Source organism: Vigna unguiculata, chromosome 9 (assembly GCF_004118075.2).
Source record: "Vigna unguiculata cultivar IT97K-499-35 chromosome 9, ASM411807v1, whole genome shotgun sequence".
Lineage (NCBI taxonomy): Eukaryota > Viridiplantae > Streptophyta > Magnoliopsida > Fabales > Fabaceae > Vigna > Vigna unguiculata.
Genome location: NC_040287.1, coordinates 954,255 through 973,341, shown reverse-complemented (window position 1 = coordinate 973,341; position 19,087 = coordinate 954,255). Strand labels below are relative to the sequence as shown.

General features: G+C 26.9%; 3 protein-coding genes across 3 annotated transcripts; 1 reads left to right on the top strand and 2 right to left on the bottom strand.

Annotated features, from left to right (window-relative positions):
- The first annotated feature begins 103 nt into the window (after nt 1–103).
- LOC114162710 (late embryogenesis abundant protein Lea5-like) lies at nt 104–825 on the top strand. The gene is made up of 2 exons (XM_028046670.1): nt 104–298; nt 453–825. The coding sequence occupies exons 1-2, from the start codon at nt 246–248 to the stop codon at nt 670–672; spliced, it is 273 nt and encodes a 90-aa protein (XP_027902471.1). The 5' UTR covers nt 104–245; the 3' UTR covers nt 673–825.
- A 5,755-nt stretch (nt 826–6,580) lies between these two features.
- Nucleotides 6,581–7,842, bottom strand: LOC114162597 (uncharacterized protein DDB_G0271670-like). Its single transcript, XM_028046536.1, has one exon. The coding sequence runs from the start codon at nt 7,717–7,719 to the stop codon at nt 6,718–6,720; it is 1,002 nt and encodes a 333-aa protein (XP_027902337.1). The 5' UTR covers nt 7,720–7,842; the 3' UTR covers nt 6,581–6,717.
- A 7,626-nt stretch (nt 7,843–15,468) lies between these two features.
- LOC114162657 (bidirectional sugar transporter SWEET17) lies at nt 15,469–18,699 on the bottom strand. Its single transcript, XM_028046612.1, has 6 exons — nt 18,431–18,699; nt 18,285–18,321; nt 17,965–18,175; nt 17,469–17,630; nt 16,002–16,121; nt 15,469–15,831 (listed from the first exon to the last, which is right to left on the bottom strand). The coding sequence occupies exons 1-6, from the start codon at nt 18,462–18,464 to the stop codon at nt 15,658–15,660; spliced, it is 738 nt and encodes a 245-aa protein (XP_027902413.1). The 5' UTR covers nt 18,465–18,699; the 3' UTR covers nt 15,469–15,657.
- Nucleotides 18,700–19,087: the final 388 nt, after the last annotated feature.

Sequence of the window (19,087 nt, the reverse complement as noted above, 5' to 3'; positions counted from 1 at the left end):
TAAGAAATAAAGTTATGGACAAAAAAACAGTGTTTGTGTCTGAATGCGTAAAGATAATTATATTTATTAAATATTTAGTGTTTTAAAATACGAAAGACGAAGCAAAGACATATATAAAGAGGTGCCAAACAAACCCTAACTGTGTGTTGCGCCTCCACACAGAGAAAGAGTTGATAGGTGGTGGCTGCTGCGGAAGCGGTTCTGCGCCCAACACCTTTCGCAGCAGCAACAATCCAACGGTTCAGATGGCACAATCTATCTCACAAGCCAAACGCGCCCTTGTTTTCGCCGTTAACCGGTTTGTTCCACTCACATGCAAAAAAAAAAATTGCTCTCTCTTGCATGTCACCATGTTTTCTTCTCATGTTAAATTCGCATGAAATAAAAATAGTTATTCAGCATGTAGTTAATCAATTTTCTTTTTTATTATTATCTTATGTGTTCTGGTACAGGCGAGGGTATGCAGTGGCTTCTGATGTTTCTTCTTCTTCGTCGATGAGAGGGGGTATGAGCGGAATAGAGAAGGGTGTAGCAAAGAATGGTTCGGGTCCATCATCGGCTTGGGCCCCAGACCCAGTGACGGGATACTACAGGCCCATCAATCACAGGGATGAGATTGACCCGGTGGAGCTCCGAAAGATGCTGTTGAACCACAAAGGCAAATCATCTTAGAGACACAACACAAACCTCTTTTCAATCAAATGTTTTGTTGTGTGGTTTTATCTCTATCTATTTCTAGAATCTTCTTTTATCCTTTTCATGCATGAACAAATTAACAAAGTAGGTTTGGCTTTTACAATAATAAAACGTTATCGTTTCGTTTCTGTTTGTGGTTGTTCTGTGTTCTGAGTTTATTATTTTCCTAACATTCAGGTGAGTTACTCACCAGGCACGTCTTTCAGGTTTTGGTATCAAGAGATCTATCTATATTTTTTCAAGGTTTAATTATGCCTTTTGTCCCTATTTTAGAGTCAAAATCTCAAATGGTACCCAAATATTTAAAAGTCTCAAAATGGTCCCTTTTTTTGTTGAAACGTCTCACGTTTGCCCTTGTCGTTAAGTCATCGTTGACGCCGTTAGATGGAGTGCCACGGGTCAGTTCCTCGATTTGTTGAATTTTTTTATTAATTTTTTTATTAATTTTTTTTATTTTTAATTTTTTTTTGAATTTTTTAAAAAAAATTAAAAAAATTGCCACGTGTCAAGCTGTTATCGTGCCACGTGGCAGTGACAGTGACACGTGTCAGTATTACGCCACGTGTCATTTTTTTAGTCTCAATTTGGTCCCTTTATTTTAATTTGTCTCAATTTAGTTCCAATTTTTATAAAAATGGAGCAATTTTGTCCCTCTCCAAATTGAAATCAAATTGAATTTCTGTATAAATGTACACAAATATTTCCATCAAAATTGATATTTCAAGTAAATAATTTTTAACAAAATTAAATTCATTTAATTAATATTTTACATTGAACTTTATTTAAAATGGTTTAAAAGTTGTTAATAGAAAATAATGTTAATAGAAAAAAAAAATCATAAATTACCTAGTTCATGTTACAATAAAACACATATAAATTTAAAATTTGAAAACAATTTTAAGTAAAGTTGAATGTGAAACATAATTTTAACTAAACTTAGCTATGTTAAAAATATATAATAAAAATATTGGTATAACATTTATATAAAATTAAATTTTGTTTCAATTTGAAAGGGGGACAAAATTGCTCATTTTTACAAAAAATTGGGACTAAATTGAGATAAATAAAAATAAAGGGACCAAATTGAGACTAACAAAATGACACGTGGTGTAATATTGACACGTGTCACTGCCACTGCCACGTGGCACAATGACAGCTTGACACGTGGCAATTTTTTTGATTTTTTTAAAAAAATTCAAAAAAAAAATTAAAAATAAAAAAAATTAATAAAAAAATTCAAAAAATTGAGGAACTGACACGTGGCACTCCCTCTAACGGCGTCAACTTTGACTTAACGGGAAGGACAAACGTGAGACGTTTCAACAAAAAAGGGGACCATTTTGAGACTTTTAAAAATTTAGGTACCATTTTGAGATTTTGACTCCAAAATGGGGACCAAAAGCATAATTAAACCTTCTTTCAATTATTTTTATGTAATTTTTTAATTGGGTAACTTTAATTTTTAATAAGTAAATAAAAAAAAGTTATTTAACAAAATACTGTACAACCTTATATATCTTCTCTATTTAAAAATAACTATTGTATACAGTTTTTTTTTTAGCTATTCTTACAGGATAATATTTAAATAAAATAAAAATCTGATTGTCTTTCTCTGACAATGATACACAATTTAGACAATTCACCTGATGATAATTTATAAGATTAATGACTACTTTTGACCGATAGAAAACTCAAATTATTATATTTTTAAAGAATTATAATCTCGTGGTGGGGTGAGTATAGAGAAATTAATACTAAACAAAATTATTAAATACCAATTAATTTTATTGATAAAATAATTAATTTTGTATTTATTAAGTTAAATATTATTCTATTAGAGTTTCAAACATTAAGTATTGTTTATTAAGTTAAATTTACAATACTCTTTACTGGCTGTATATTAAAATAATATATTTTGAAGTAAAAATATTATTTTATAAAACCTGGAAACGTCAGTTTATGTTAAAACATTAGCAGTTAAAAATTACAGTTATTTTAGAACAGTGAAAATAATCCCCTAACAAAAATTTTGTACGAAACAAAACTCAAATTCTGATAAAGCATCTAAAGATTAGTATGTATAATGTATTATATTAGTTTGTTTGCACCTTAATATATAGATATAAATTACAACAAACAAATTATGTTTATCTGATACATATTAGCTTAGAATGTTCAAGATAAGATTTTTATTTAGAGAAGAAATTTTTTAGAGATAAAAAGTTTATCTTAACTATAAAATTAAAGATACAGAAAAGAAAAACTATTTTGTTTGATATTTAGTCTATTAAAATTAATATAATACTTTTTATAAATATCGTTAAAAAATTAGAGGAGATGTAGATGGTATTTTTCTTAAAAATATAAGGGACATGACTATTTTACAGTTAGAGTTAGAGGAAGATGTGAGTGTCATTAATATAATATGAAAAGTGCAAAATTTTCGTTTAATATTATAATAAGTAATGAATGTAAATCTTAAAAAAAAAAGATGATTGGATTATAATCTTTCATGCAATTGATTTCACCCATAGATTTTATTTATTGAAGTTCAAATTTTGAATATAATTTTAACCATGCATTACATTCACGGTGAAATTAAGGTTGCTAATATATTTCCAATAAAAGAACTATAACTGCATTTGTGTCCTTATCAAATACTTTGAGGAAGAAAATACATGCTATATGATTTTTAACATGGTCGAATATTTTAGTTTACTATTTATGTAAATATATTATATATTCTAATGAAAAAAAAAAAAATTGGACCTACAAAGTACGAACAATATAATGAGAAAACTCGCGTTCTATTTCTGAGCCCAATTTCCCAATGACAGAGAAATAATATAGCAAGAAAAAAGTACTGGGCCCAAAATGGCCCACACACTAAGTGTTCCAAATAGTAAATACACGAGTTTAGAAGACCAGTAACATCAAAGCATCAAAACAATGCTAACATTGATATATACAGAGTGAGACTTATAACAAACAAAACTTTCAATTTTGCCAATAAAATATTTATTTCTTAAAATATATATTTATACCAACAACGAACTAAAATATTAATGAGTGTGCGAGTAATAAAACAAGTATTGTACACTCTTCTTTTTGAATATTAAGAGTGTGTCCATTATTGGAATCATACATGAATTGAGCACCTTAAGCTATTTTCTTTATGCCTCGAGTAAGAAAAAAAAAGAGGGTAAATATAATATACAATGTGATAAGAGAAAAAAAAAGTAAAAGCATAAAATAAATATTTGTGAATATGTATCTAATAAATCACCATTTTCTCTTTATCTTATAAATAAATAAAATAGGTGGACCAAAAAAATGTGTGTTTGAAGCAGCTTTTTCTTTGCCTTGTTCCATTTGTGTACTTTTTGATGGAGGCAATTGTCTCCATCATATTTTCCCACATCTTATCTTCCCATATATTCATTCTATATTACTATCCATCAACATCACTCTTTCCCATTTCAATTTAACTCAATTATAATCAATAATATAAATATTTTCACCTTCTTTCTTCTTCCAAATATTTACTTTTCTTAAAATTATGTTAATAACCAGTCCTTTATCTATCTAATGCATAAGATAACATTTAATTCTTAAGAGATAAATATATAATTAATACTAAAAATAAAATTTTCCTCATAAATAAATATTTTTGAAACATATTTAAACTTATGATAAATAATTCATATTAAAATATAACATATTATAGAAATATTTTTTTAAAAAAATATTATATCGAAGATCTCGCATCGATCAAGATAAATTTATATATTATATAAATCGATGTAAATTTCATTAACAAACTAATTTTCTAAAGTTAAATTAGATTAAAAAAATCATTTCTTAAGATGATATCAAAAATTTTAAAAATTTATCCTATTTAAATTTTCTTTTTTCTTAAATTTAATGTGTCATCTCTTATGATATTGTTATTGATATCAGGTCTTACTTTCAAATATTCACAATCAAAAAATATATCAAAACTTCTATATCGATTAAATATAAGACGGTACAAATGTCTCCTTATGTTAGATATTAAAAATAAATAAAACTAAAAAAATCTTAATTCTTTTTTATAAGAAATTATCACTTAACATTAGAGTTATACATGAGATTGTTGACACTCAGATTCCTTTTAACAAAATTCTCAAAATCATTAAGCTCTTTGGATTCACAATAAAATATTAGCGTTTATATACAGCTGTGTAGATGGATGATAAGTGATGAGAAAATGTTAAAAAAGAAGTGAAGAAGTGGCACTAGTTGGCCACAAAAGCCTATAATAAATGTGAGAAACAGTGAATGCAAGATCTTGTTGGTGAATGCAATCTTGGGACCACTCAAACTTCATCTCCAACCATGTTCATGTCTTTGACTATTGAGGAAACTCTGGTAAAATATATGAACAAAAATTTATTAAGAACTAAAATATGAAAAGAATAACAATCACAAGCCGAATCCAAAGGGAAAAATCAAACTTGCTTTTGACATTGCTTATAATTGAGATAACACAAAACACCTATAACATGGCCATCACTAATTCTATATATCTTCTCCCTTCTGCATGCATCACTCAAACATGTGAATGCATGTGAATAGTGATTCCACACAAACTATCACAAATTACATGTCTCTGCCATACCATCACATATTAGTGTTAACTCATGGAAGTTCACAAGAACAACCCTACCAAATTATAGAGACTTTCCTCCAATTTTTCTATCTCTCTGCACCGTATTTATGTGTATAAGGGCAATGGGAAATGTTTAATTATTCAAAATTTAATTAGTCGGATGATATTCACTTTTGTTTTGATATTCACTTTTGTTTAGATGTGTTAGTTTGATACTCGTTTTTAAAAATGTGTCAATTTAATCCCAACTTTTGAAAAAATGTCTTAATCAAGTCTCTTTCAGACAAAAATTACTAAAACCGTTAACTTAATTCATGACTTTATCACTAAATTTTGATATAAATATCAATACTTAATTTTGTAAGTCATTTTAAATATTAATACCGTTAATGAGGCATCTTTTCAAAAATTGAGATTCAATTAACATATTTTTAAAAACGGATATCAAACTGACACATGTAAATGAATACGAGTATAATCCCACTGATTAAACCATTATTGAATTATTGAATTGATGATGCTATTTAACTATAATAACAATAATAATAGTTACATAATATTAAACATGTTATTATATTTATGATACTAAAAAGGTTTAATACAATTTTAAATTCTATTTTACATTTAAAATCCCATTAAACTCGAATAAAACATATAGTAATATTTAGGGATACTTGATAATCTGTAATAAAATCTATTAATAATAATATAAAATAAAAAATAACCAATAGTTTATGTTGATTTTCATTTTTTTTGAAATTAAACTATTTTGTGTCAAGTATTTTTACTTTGACTCAGAACAAATTTTGATAGTTTTTTCTGATTTTCTAACCGATATTTTTTTCTTTTAAATTATAAAAATTTCCCCACCATCCTAGGAAAATGTCGAAAAAAAAACCATCTTAGAAAAATTATAGCCATGTGTATTATTAACATTTCTTAGATTTGGAGATGCTGTATTAGTCTCTCTCGTTGCGTCCTCATGGGTACAAGTGTGAACAGTGATTTTTGCAGAAACTAGATTACATGTCTCTGTCATCACATTGCATTACATGAACATCGAGATAGAGGCAGCAAATAGTACCAACAAAAACATATGAAAATATTATATATTTTTTTCGATTAATAACTACATAAAATACGGTGGCATAAAGCAATGATCATAAGAGAAAAAAATCACTCAACTAATCATAATTTATGAACAACAATCCAGTGTCATAAACAAAGAAAAGAAAGAATTAATGTGAGGGAAAATTAGAACTTGAAAGTGTTACAATATTATATATTATATTAACGAAGATGAACAAGCATCATAAACAAAAAATAATGCCTCCAAAACACCACTTTTTTGTTTTCTGCATAATTTGAGTTCAGCCTCTAACAGTGAGCAAAGAAGGAATGGCTGATAAATTTGGCGTGGCGTTCTTATCAGAAGCGTCTCTCTTAGAAGAAGAAGAAGAAGAAGAAGACCCTTTGGTGGTAAAAGCTCTAATGGGGCTAGCGAATGCCCAACCCCAACTCCTTCCTCTGCCATCATCAACAGCGGAAGAAACCCAAGCAGAAGAAGACGACGAAGTCACGGCGAAGCCACCGAAGATTCCACCACACCGTACTCTTTCCTTCATGCAATGGTTCACAGCAGAAGAAGCAGAAGAAGAAGAGGAAGAAGAAGAAGCAGAAGAAACAGAAGCTACAACCTTATGTTTTCCTTCGCGTTGAGACTCGACTCTCCTGAGAGTGCAGTCGGCGAGACCAGAAGAGATCCTGTCGAAGAAATCAGAAGAGAAGCTCCTGCTACCACACCCGACAGATCTAGATCTCGAAACCTTAGAAGAGGATGAAGAAGTGCCCAAACACTTTTCCTCTTCGATAATCACGTGATCACTCTTTCTCTGGTCTTTGTGTTTCCCATTTGGGGTCTTGGAAGAAGGATAGAAGAAAGACCAAAAACCGTTTCTTTTCCGGGGACTGAAGTGGTGGTGATGGTGGAGGAAGTGGGTGTGGCTCCTGGTGGATGTGACGGTGGACTTGCTGCGCTTGAAAATGATGTTACCCGAAGAGGAAGAGTTGGTGGTGTTTTTGTTTGGTAGGAGGAAGGGGATGCGGGAGCGAGTGTGGTGGTTGGTTTTGAGTGAGGGAGGAGGTGGTGGAGTGAAAGAAGGAGAAGGGGAAGGAGGAGAAGAGGAAGAAGAAGAAAGTGAAGGTGGAGAAGGGAATGAAGAAGAGAGAAGCTTGCCTAGTTTTTCTTGGAGACATAAGGCACAGATAGCACCAGGGTTAATGGTGGTGGTGGTGGTGTTGGTGGTGTGGTGAGGGTGGTGAATGCATTGCATTCCATCACCAACTTCATTGTTCTTTGCTCCTTCTTCCATGGCTGCAAGGTGAGGGAGAAGAAAAGAAGAGAAAGAGAAGAAAATGGTGTGAGGAGAAGATAAGAGAGAGATATGTAAAGAAGGTGTGGAGAGTGCCCAGAAGCACGTGGAATCTGACTTCAAACTCAGTAAAAAACTGCAAATGAGACAACCCGTGCCAGACCCTCTATTAAATACTTCTAAAGTTTTAAAAAAAATATATTATTATATATATAAAATCATTTTTTAATAATTAAATTTTAACTATTTTTTCTTTTGATAACATCTAAATAGTTTCTCATTTTATTTTTCATTCTTTTATATTCTAAAATCATTTAGAAACTTATCAAAATAAATATATATATATATATATATATATATATTTTAAATTTGATCCAGTTACAATTAAATTGTGATGTTAAAAATGCTATATTTTTAAATAAAAAAATTACGTCTCAATTAATAATTATAGTTTTTTTTTTTAACGAAAAACGTTTGATTATAGAGATAATGTTACCATGATGTAAATCGGTTAATAATTAGATCAATTTGGATGAACTTAATGGTGGTGATTTAAAAATTATCAAACTTAATGACCTTAGTATTGTTTTTGTTTATATATTTTAACTTAGACTAAACAAAAAATAAGTCAATTTGACGTACGTACACAACAATACAGGAAACAGAAGTTACATATAACTGATAAAAAAATTTGTATTATTTCGTCTCATTTGGTTGTTCCATTTCTTATAAATGTTAAGATAATTGATGAGAGGTATTGTAGAATGATGTGGATATACTTCATGAGTATATGACGTTTTATATTGTCATTGATTATTTGACTTTTATAATATTTTTATTTTAAAAAGAATCATCAAGTTTATCGTTCTACGTATAAGTTAAAACTATTTTATCTTATTAGGAAATAACAATTTTCTCCTAGCTTGTAATTTTTTTTGCATCTGTGTGGGTTACATGAACTGAGAATTTTAGTAAGATGGAGGCAAGTTGAAATGTTTTGGGAGAAAAATTTAACTTAGTTGTCGTAAAAGAATGGGTTACTATAGTTCTCTTAACACTATGATTCATTATTGTATGTAAATTATATTGATATTTTATCCTGTATTTCAGATTTTGGTTTACATTAAAATTGATTAAATTTTAGAAAAAAAAACACAAAAATTTACGTTAAATCTTACTACGCTTGACGTAAATTTAGCGTTGAATATTTTATCTAATTTAAATTTACGTCACTCATATTCACGTCAAATTGTTACCCACCGTAAAAAAAAAAAATCATAAATATATGACATATATTCTGTGACAGTGGTAGATACAAATATGTGAAATACTAAAACCCACGTATTTTTCATCTTACTTGAGAATTAATTTCTAAAGTTTTTATATAATTTTAAGGACCACTTAACAGAGGTATTGTTGAATGAAATGAGAGACAAAGTTAATTATTAATTATATGATATCTTAGTTGCAATAATTTAGTAATGAGTGATTGTTCAACAGTTTCCATTGGAGAGAAAACAAAGGTTGAATGATTAATTTGGCAAAGTAGATCCAAAAACAAGAGACAAATGCAAGAAGGGCATAATTATAATTTGGAAAAAATTTGCATGTAATAAAGTGATAATTATTAAATCCCACCAATCAATGCACCCTAATCCTTCAACATAGATATCCTTTTTATTTTTTCTTGCCGATATGTGAAGTTGATAGATGTGAACTCCACCTTTCAACTACCTCTATTAAAAAAAATATATAAGATAAATAAATAAAAAATAGTATTTTATTAATTTTAGTTTTAATAAGGTTACATATAAATAAAGTATTTTTAAATTCTTTTATAAATGTTATTTTTTAAATTATGTTCTGGCTAAATATTTGGGATAATAATTATTTGTATAAAGACCACCAAATGTAAGAAAAATAGGTTGATCTTAATCGATCATAATTTTATATTGAGTTTTTTTATTTTTTTAATTTAAAAACAATGGTATGCTGGAATGTGGAATACTTATGTCATAAGAAGATGGAGTAAGTACAAGAATATATATGGGAAGAGAACTAAAAAATAAGAGATTGAAAAAAAACATAAAAAAATATGATAGAAGATTGACAAAAAAAATTTATTTTTTTATAATATTTTAAAAAATAATTTTGAATAAGAATTTCTCTTTGGAACCCAAACATAAAATTAAGTGTTCAAATTTTGAGTGGATAATATTTTAGTATTGTGTTTAAGGATTGTAATATAGAAGCAAATTAAAATTACTTGAAATTATTTAAAGCCGAGACATCTATAACAATATATAAAGGAGAATCTTTTTTTTGTGTATACTTTTCAAAATAACGATTTTACCCTTTAAATATAATAATTTATTAAATTTTTAAAAATTGACCGTTACTTTTACAAACTTTTTATAAAATCAGATGTCTCTACTTTTTCTCTTCTTCTTTATTTATCAATGATTATTCTTTTATCTGATCTGATACATTTCACTTTATTTTTAATAAATATAATTTTAATATATATATTAACTTAATAACATTATAATATTATCACTTACTAATATAATATCACGCATATTTAAAAAATGCATACACACAGGCGCGATAGCGCCTATGTTATGCTAGTATCGAAAAAAAACAATACATTTGCAATTTTTTTGTGAATCATACTTAAACACTAATGTTAATATCATATATTTTGAGAATATTTTTGGTAACACGGGGAAAAAATATTGTATCTTTATTCTTTAAAAAATTAATAATACACAATATCTTAATAAATATTTTGAGGAATGTAAACTAATTTTACTCCCAAATTTTAGTAGTTACTCGTGTCTTTTGTCATCAAATTGAATAAGCTATTACGAGATCGATACGTCAAAAAATGGTATTAATTTTACGTATCTAAACCCTATATTTTTTTGTTGTTATCTTTTTTATTAATTCTCGTAACTTATAATTTTTGTTCAAAACTATAAGATTTTTTCAAACTATATAAGTTATTGTTTTATGAATTTATTAAATTTCAAACTAAAAAAGTTATAGTTATAAAGTGTTTTATCCAACACGTGTAATGTACTTAAAGAACTTTGTTTTTTGGTTAGATGTTATAATACTTATCACACACAAGAAAATAAAAAAAAATTAATAAAAGAAAATTATATAATGACTAAGAAATACCTGTTACCTACAAATATTCTTCTTTATATTGAAAAAGAAAACATACATAAGTAATAAAACTAAAATAATATACATAAACTAAAATAAGTTATATCTTAAAAAACTATTGAACTATCAAATTTGATTTAGAGTTTAATTCAAAAAGCAATCCAAAAGTTTATCAGAATTAAAGATATAAGTTTGATTATTGGTACAACAAATAATTAGTAGACAAAACTATTTCAGATAACATTATTTTTTATTTTTAAAATTCAAAACACTAATTATCTCATAACAAAGATTAGATCAAATAAGTCATAATCAAATTCTAATAATTAATCTAATAAGCTTTTAGATAACAAAATTGTATCATAATTATAAAATATATCTTTCATATAGCGATAGTGATAAGAGTTTAATCTATATATATTCGTAGTCATTAAATTTAGATGCGAAATTAAAATATATTTATGTCTAAATTGATATATTTTTATCCAAAATTTTAATAATAAATAAATATAATTTTTTTATTTATTAAATGTTGATATTTAAGCTAAAACATCATTTAATAAGTAAAAATATATGAGATTAAATATGTTTTTGTTCTTTAATTTTTAGTGAATTTTAGAATCAGTCCATTTTGAAATTTTTAACCAATTTAGACATTCATCTCTCGAAATACGTGAATTTAGGTTTTTTAATTAAATTTTGTTAAGTTTAGTTGACATTTGAAACATGTTTCATAATAATATTTGACTTAATATTAAAGCAAAAATGTGTCAACAGTATAAACAACTCAAATACAATACTGAAATGCGTACGAAACATCAAATCAACCTAACAAAATTTGATTAAAAGAACTAAATTCACATATTTCTAAAGATAAGGACTAAATTGGTCCAAAGTTTCGAAATAGACTAATTCCAAAATTCACTGAAAGTTAAGAGACCGAAAACATATTTAACCCAAAAATATATAATTATAGGAGGAGGATTATTTCTTTGTATTTTTTTAATTTAACAATTAAACTATATTAAAGTTTGAGAGATGAATATCAATTTCATATAATAGAAAAGTTAAAAAAATATATTTAATATTTTTTTTATACTTTCATCACTATTAAATAAAATTAAATTAAAAAATGTAAGAATTTGTCATCCACATAAAATTAATGAAAGCGTTGATTGTTTTTGTCTGTTGCTATGATGGGCCATTTCTTCATTGAAGCAAAGAAAAGTTGAATAAGTTTGGTTGATTTTGGCTTTGCTTTTTCTCTTTCAGATGTTCCCATCTCAAATCTATAAAACACTTAGTGAAAAGGGGTACCCTACACTTTTCTTCTTTCTATTCAATCTTCCATTGCCCCTTACTTTTTAATGTTGCTTTTTAATGTCTTTTAGTTTAAAATTTTCATATATTTTTAAATAATTTTTATATTTTATGTTTAATTCAATTTTATATTAAAAGTTAATTTCTATAATTAGATTTGAATTAGTAAGTGTAATATCTTCAACAAATATTTATTGAAAGCATTTGATAACTTTTAAGTATTTGTTTACTTTAATGATGTTTTCTATTCATAATGTAAAATTTAAATTTTTATTTAAAGAAACTCAATCCCATTAATGATATATCAATTGAATAATTGGTGTCTACTTAGTGGTTGTAATACTTCTTTCAATACAAAATATCTTGCCTCAATGATTAATTACCTCACATTTTTAAAGAATATCTAAATCCATAATAACATTAGAAAAGGATTAAACTAAAATTAGAAAATTAGAAATGATATGAGTTTACTTTCAAGGTCAATGCATATATATTATATACATATGTTACGATCTAAAAAGATGAGACATTAATAATTGTAAATTTATTATTTTATTTATTACTATTGTTAAAATATCTTTACACAAGAACATCATTACTAGATCATAAAAGATTAAAAAGGAAGAGATTGGAAAATACGATAATGTTACATAAATAATATTAACTTTTTAGCTTCTAAGAATAATTCATAGTATATGTAAAAAATTGTAGATTCAATATTACTCACAATATTGTAAGTGAAATTAATTTCTGAGCTAATAAACCTAAAAAAAATAATATTTAAATAGAAAACTTTCATGTGTTTCTTGCTGCACTTTAAATAAAAATATTTTCCATATTATTCTTTTAATAGTATAATCGAAAACGTAAAAAAAAAAAAATTAAATTGTATAACCAAAAATTAAGAATGACTTTATATCATACAAATTAAAAATAAAAATAATCTTAAATTATGTGATCTGAAAAAAAAAAAGAAATATATGGAGGTGCAGAAAGTATCTGCCACACTCTAAACATATAACCCTAAGGCCTATATTGTTTGGCCCAAAATCTTCGCATGTGAAACTTAAAAACAGCAAAGCACATTGCAAAACTCTGTTTTATGAAATTGCAGTGTTCTTATAATGTTTACAGTTACACTAATCCCCTATAAAGGTATAAATTTTAAGTAATATCACACTTGTTATAATAATGCAATAACCTAATGACAAACACATTTTATATAATTTCTCTAATCACCAGGATCACGTATTCACATTCAAGTTTCTAACGTTTTTTCTTATATATTTGATTATAATAATATCATAAGATTTAACATAATAATGAATTTAACATATACTAAAGCTGATATAAAAATGGATGCACAGTAATAGATTACCTTTAACTAATTTGTTTAATATTTTAAAAAATTTTAGTTAAGTTTAGGGTTTATAATTTAGATTTTGGACTTTTAAAACTTATGAGACAACAATAGAATATTGATTAATAAATAATAAATAAATTTATTAAATAGATCTTAATATTGCAAAGTACATTTAGAAGAAAAAACATTGTTGATTGAGTACTTCACTCGTGATATTAATGCTAATGCTTTTAAAAAAAATGTAAAGAATGTTAACAATTATGTCTCATGTACAGAGAAGATACAAATATTTTATAGCAGCACATTGTTATGACAGAAAAATAACTTTTCTAAAACTTTAACTCTAGACAAAAGAATAAGTTTCAATTTTTTAGAATCGAAATCTATAATTGTGCAAACATTTTAAAAAATGTCATCATGTAAGCTTTGATTCTTTAAAGAACTTAAATCTATACTAGTATATGCTTTAATTATTTTAAAACCAAAATTTATAGTTGTAAAAATAATTTAAAAAACACCGTCGCATTTTGAAATGTTTTTTTTTTCTTAAAATCAATGCCTAAACTTAAATAATATTTATACACTAATATTTATTGTTGGTCTAACCTTATCATGCCACATGTTAAAGTTAATGGAGTATTTAGGTTAATTTTGTAAATTTGTGCAAAAAGAAAAACTCTTATTACTTAAAACATCATCTTCATCAATTTTACTAATTTAAAAATATTTTTTCATCAATTTTACTAATTTAAAAATATTTTTTTCTAAAACAACTATGCTTATAATATAATGTCATATAATATGCTCTAAGAATAAATTTTGTTAAATGATATTATTTAACTTTAAATAATCGTTTCAACTAATTAGATATTAAACAACTTTAGATGACTCTTATGGAGTAGTGTGGATTATTAGATATTGGTGTTTAAAATCATCCAATTTCAAATAAAAGTAGGAAAAAGGGGAAAACGTTTTTTTTTTTGTTAATTTTATTTTGATGCTTAATTAAAAAGTAATGATGACTTTGTTGTTGTTTTCATTTATTGGTTTATAAACTTTTCAACAACTTAGTCATGAAATTCCTCTCTTACATTTTGTTAATCCTTTTATCTTTACAATCCACTTTAAGCTTAGTTATCATTAATCGTGGTAGTTTCGTAGTTGTTGTCTATTGGTTACCATCATAAACTTTCTGTAAATTAACACTATGTTACTTTGTGAAAAAAAAAATCATTTGTTTCAAATTGTTATTTTAATTTAGATATAAACTAATTTTAACTTTATTTAATTTTTCCTTTTATTTTTTTAAAAGCTTATTGATAGTATATATATCTGTTCTCACATAATATAAGGAAAAAAAAAATACAAACTAAACTTACAAGAAAGATAATGGAATAAAGGACATTGCGTGGCTCAAATCTGTACACTCTTTCATATCTTATCCCATTTCTGACAATTTTATCAACTAGAGCATGTTATCCACCAATTTATATTTGTAATAAATATATAAAAAATACTGTATCTCCATTTAAAAATCTGGAAAACACGAAAATCAAATAAAGAAATACACACAGAAGAAAAAAAACATTAAAAAAAATTAAGGACATTCTTAATTTTTCTTATAAATATGTTAGATAAGAATAATAAAACTGAAGAAACTTTCTTACTATATATAAACAGAAAATTTATCACTCATTCATTAACGTAAATTTTTGCTTTCTATACGGAAAAAGGATCGTTTGACATTATTTAACGATGATTTAATAATTTATATAAAAAGTAAAATAGTTTTAATAAAAGTTAACTTTTATATTTAAAAAATAATAATAATTATGAGAAATAATATCAAATAATAATAAAAAAAGAATAATATCAAAATAACAGTGTCCATATAATATTTGTGACAGATTAAAAAAAAAAAAAGAATAACATTTATCTCACATGTTTTGTTTGAAACACTCTCTATTTGGATTAATTTACAAAGCAATTGAACATTGAATTACTTTTTGATATATAATTTGAAAAGATGAAATAAAGAAAGAAAAGAGGTGAAATGATGAAGGGTGCATAAAAGTTGAAGCAACCTAGGTGGCCCTGTGTTCCCTCTGATATGACTCATTATTTGTCTCTGAGATTAGTGGTTCATGTTGCAACCCTTCTTCCAATCTCTTCTCTGAATCTTCTTTTCCACCATTTCTGTATATTGCATATAGCACCAGTTGCATAGCCCCCAGTAAAAATCCACTACCATTTGGCACCTTTTGTTTCAATATATATATAACAAAGTAGTGATTAGTACTTTAAAGGGACAAATTCTTCAAATTTTTAATTCAATTTTCTAAAAACAAATTCTTGAACAATTTACTGATTTTTAGATAGTTATTATAAAGATTAATAAACTTATTTGTGATTGAAATTTTGAACTTACCCCGAGGATAACATCACGAACAAGAACAGCGTATAACAACCAAACGCCACCGTTTAGGAAGAAGAAAAATGAAAGCAAGAATGGCATATATTCCACACTTTTTGTAGTGACTACTGTTTTCTGAAAATGAATACAAGAGTTAAAAGAATGATAGTTATTGATTAAAAAGCAAAATGAATCGGAAAGTAGGTTAATAACACATAGTTAATCTTCTACTAGTAGTTAATAAAAAAAATAGTTTAATTAGTCGGATGATACACACCTTTATTTAGATGTATCAGTTTGATACTCACTTAACAAGATATCAATTGAGTCTCAACTTTTAAAAAATGTCTCAATTAGGTCCTTTTTAGCAAAAAGTTATTAACATCGTTAATGATGTCGATATTTAGAATAACTTACAAAATTAAGTATTGATATTTACATTAAAATTTAGTGGTAAAAATCATGAATTAAGTTAACAATTTTAATAATTTTTGTCCAAAAAAACCTCGATTAAGACACTTTTTTAGAAGTTGAAACTAAATTGACACATTTTTAGAAGTAGATACCAAACTGACACATTTAAACAAAAGTGAATATGATCTAACTAATTAAAAAAAATGGTTCATTTCCTACATCAAATTTCATAAAATAGTCTGTGTAAGATAGAGGAAGATTTTTAAACCACGTACTCTCTTATCATTTAATACTTAGAATACTTTTTCAACCTAACAACCATACTTTCTTTTTGTTTCTTAATCGAGGGTTATACTTAAAAAATGTCAGTAGTCTTTCTTTTTTACGAATAATCAATAGTTTTTAAAATAAAAATGTTAATAGAAATCAATGTCCCATTTTAAAAATCTCAAATAAAAAACCATTTTCTGAACATGGAGAAAAAATAGATGAATTTTTTTTATTTATTTATTTGAGGATTGATTTTAAGATTTTTTAAAAGGAAATAACCTAAACTTTTAATGGTGGTAAGAGAGAATTAGAAGAGAAAAGTGGATGAAAAGAAGTGGGTGTGGTATGATGTAGTTGTCAGTGGTGTAACTAGTAGGTGCAATGCTATTTATCACGTGCTGGATCTAGTTCAGCAAAAAGCCATGATTGTTGAGCAAGTGGGAGAAGCTGTTCAAAAAATCTATGACCAGTGGGACACAAATTCCATAACGAAGAAAACCAAAGAGAAACAGTATCATGAACAAGGACATTTTGGAGGTTTCTCCAAGAACATAAGAAAAAAAGAAACCCTTTTAAATAATCGAATCCTTCGATCAGAAACATGCAACATTAGATTGCCTATTTTTGATGCATCAATTTCTGCTGTCTTTTGCAGCTTCTATATATATAGAAACTGGTTTATACTTATAGGTATAACTGAATCTTAATCAGTGACATGTAAGTTTGAATCTGTGTGTGAAATTTGATGAAAAAAATTCAAGAAAATAGAGATACAGAACTAGATTTGGTGAAACTTACCATGACAGAAAGAGGTGAAGAATACATAACAATGTTCAAACCTGCTCCCATAATACCAACTGCACCACTACGAGAATCTCCTTCCAAAGCTAAAAGAGTCGTAGCTACTGCTGCTGCAAAGATCACCACATCCAAAATCACAGCCAGAATCGCAGTTCTAGCCTGAAATTGAATCAGATTGATGCATCACAACACCACTTAATTCTGTCTGAAAAAAACTTGTTTACTACATTTTTTGCATTCATATCGTGGGAGAAGAAATTAGTGGATAGTCTCTTAGTGGATAGAACAGAATGTTTAAGAAAATTTGTTAAAATAGTCTTTAATCAGACTCTGATACAATGTTAAAAGTGAGCTTTAAGCTTAACACAATTTCACAAAACTGACATGTAAGGTAAGAATTACACCTACTTATATATTATGAATTGATCTTATCTCTGGTCGACGTGAAACTTCTAAGTTTATGTTAATATATCGATCAGCGTAATATACTTACTCTGATTCCTTTTGGTGCATATATGAGAAAAAGAATGATGTAGATTGTCTCGACCAAGATGCCAAAACCATTAACAGTTGCCACTAGGTACTCTCCAGATTTGATGGTTCCATAGTAAGTCCAGAGAGAACAGTTAAGCAATGTGCAAATGTATGGAAGGCTTGAGAAATCTTCGGTGGATCCGTGCTTCGTTATTTTCCAAAATGTTGGTCTGCATCAGTTAGCAATAAATTTAACATCAGATATCAATCAATATCTATAAATATAATCTAAAGATCAAAGTAACAAAAGGTGAATTCTTCTGGTTTAAGAGAACTAACACAGGAGAAAGAAACATGAGAATTGAGATGATGTTACCTGCATCAAACAAAGAAAAGAAAAGTCATTGATGAAACACCCTTTTGGGGGCATAAACCGAGAGTGTCACAGGAACAACGAAAATGTGTACTATGTTGTTGTGTGTTACCTATGACTCCGAAAACGAAACTGGGGTCTTCCATATGATGTTTTGCAGAAGAAATAAAGTATAGGTTGTTGTTTTGAGAATGGTTAGGTTGAAATTCTGTGTCTGTGCATATATTTATGGAAGAAGATGGGTGAGAAAGAGGTGTTGAAAGACTGTAACCTGTGTTGGACAAGAATTGAAACTTGACAACGAAAATATCATAAGAAATTGACGTCAAAACCAGAAAAATTATTGCTCCTAAACAGTGGCTGGTGGAGTTATGGCCACTAGTTGAGACAGGTTTTTTCCCATCTCAAAATGTGTTGTTTTTAACACTTACACGTTTTTTAGATAACTTAAATCAGGCTTTAGGGTACAGAATAATTGCTTTCACAGGGAAAATTGTTTTTTACAAAAAATTTTTGTAAAGAACCATTTAATGAATTTATTTTAGTAATACATATTATATACTTTAAATTAGTAAACTACTAGTAGTGAAAGATAAAGTTTTCTTGAAAATTTTAATCAAAATATTGTAACAATATTCACGATGTCTGTCTCATTGATTTGCCATGATGAGTGGCCTCACGTCTTTTTATAGAAAAAAAGGTTAAGTAATTAAGAACCACAAACTTTAGTCATATATAAATGAGAGAAAAGAAAAAAAACACGTGTCTC

Excerpts from the sequence above, each read along its gene's own strand:
- LOC114162710 (XM_028046670.1), top strand. The coding sequence starts at position 246 with ATGGCACAATCTATCTCACAAGCCAAACGCGCCCTTGTTTTCGCCGTT. Across the intron at positions 299-452 it reads CTTGTTTTCGCCGTTAACCG|GCGAGGGTATGCAGTGGCTT; the intron begins GTTTGTTCCACT and ends GTTCTGGTACAG.
- LOC114162597 (XM_028046536.1), bottom strand. The coding sequence starts at position 7,719 with ATGGAAGAAGGAGCAAAGAACAATGAAGTTGGTGATGGAATGCAATGC.
- LOC114162657 (XM_028046612.1), bottom strand. The coding sequence starts at position 18,464 with ATGGAAGACCCCAGTTTCGTTTTCGGAGTCATAG. Across the intron at positions 18,176-18,284 it reads CTCATGTTTCTTTCTCCTGT|ACCAACATTTTGGAAAATAA; the intron begins GTTAGTTCTCTT and ends TAACTGATGCAG. Across the intron at positions 17,631-17,964 it reads ATGCACCAAAAGGAATCAGA|GCTAGAACTGCGATTCTGGC; the intron begins GTAAGTATATTA and ends ATTCAATTTCAG.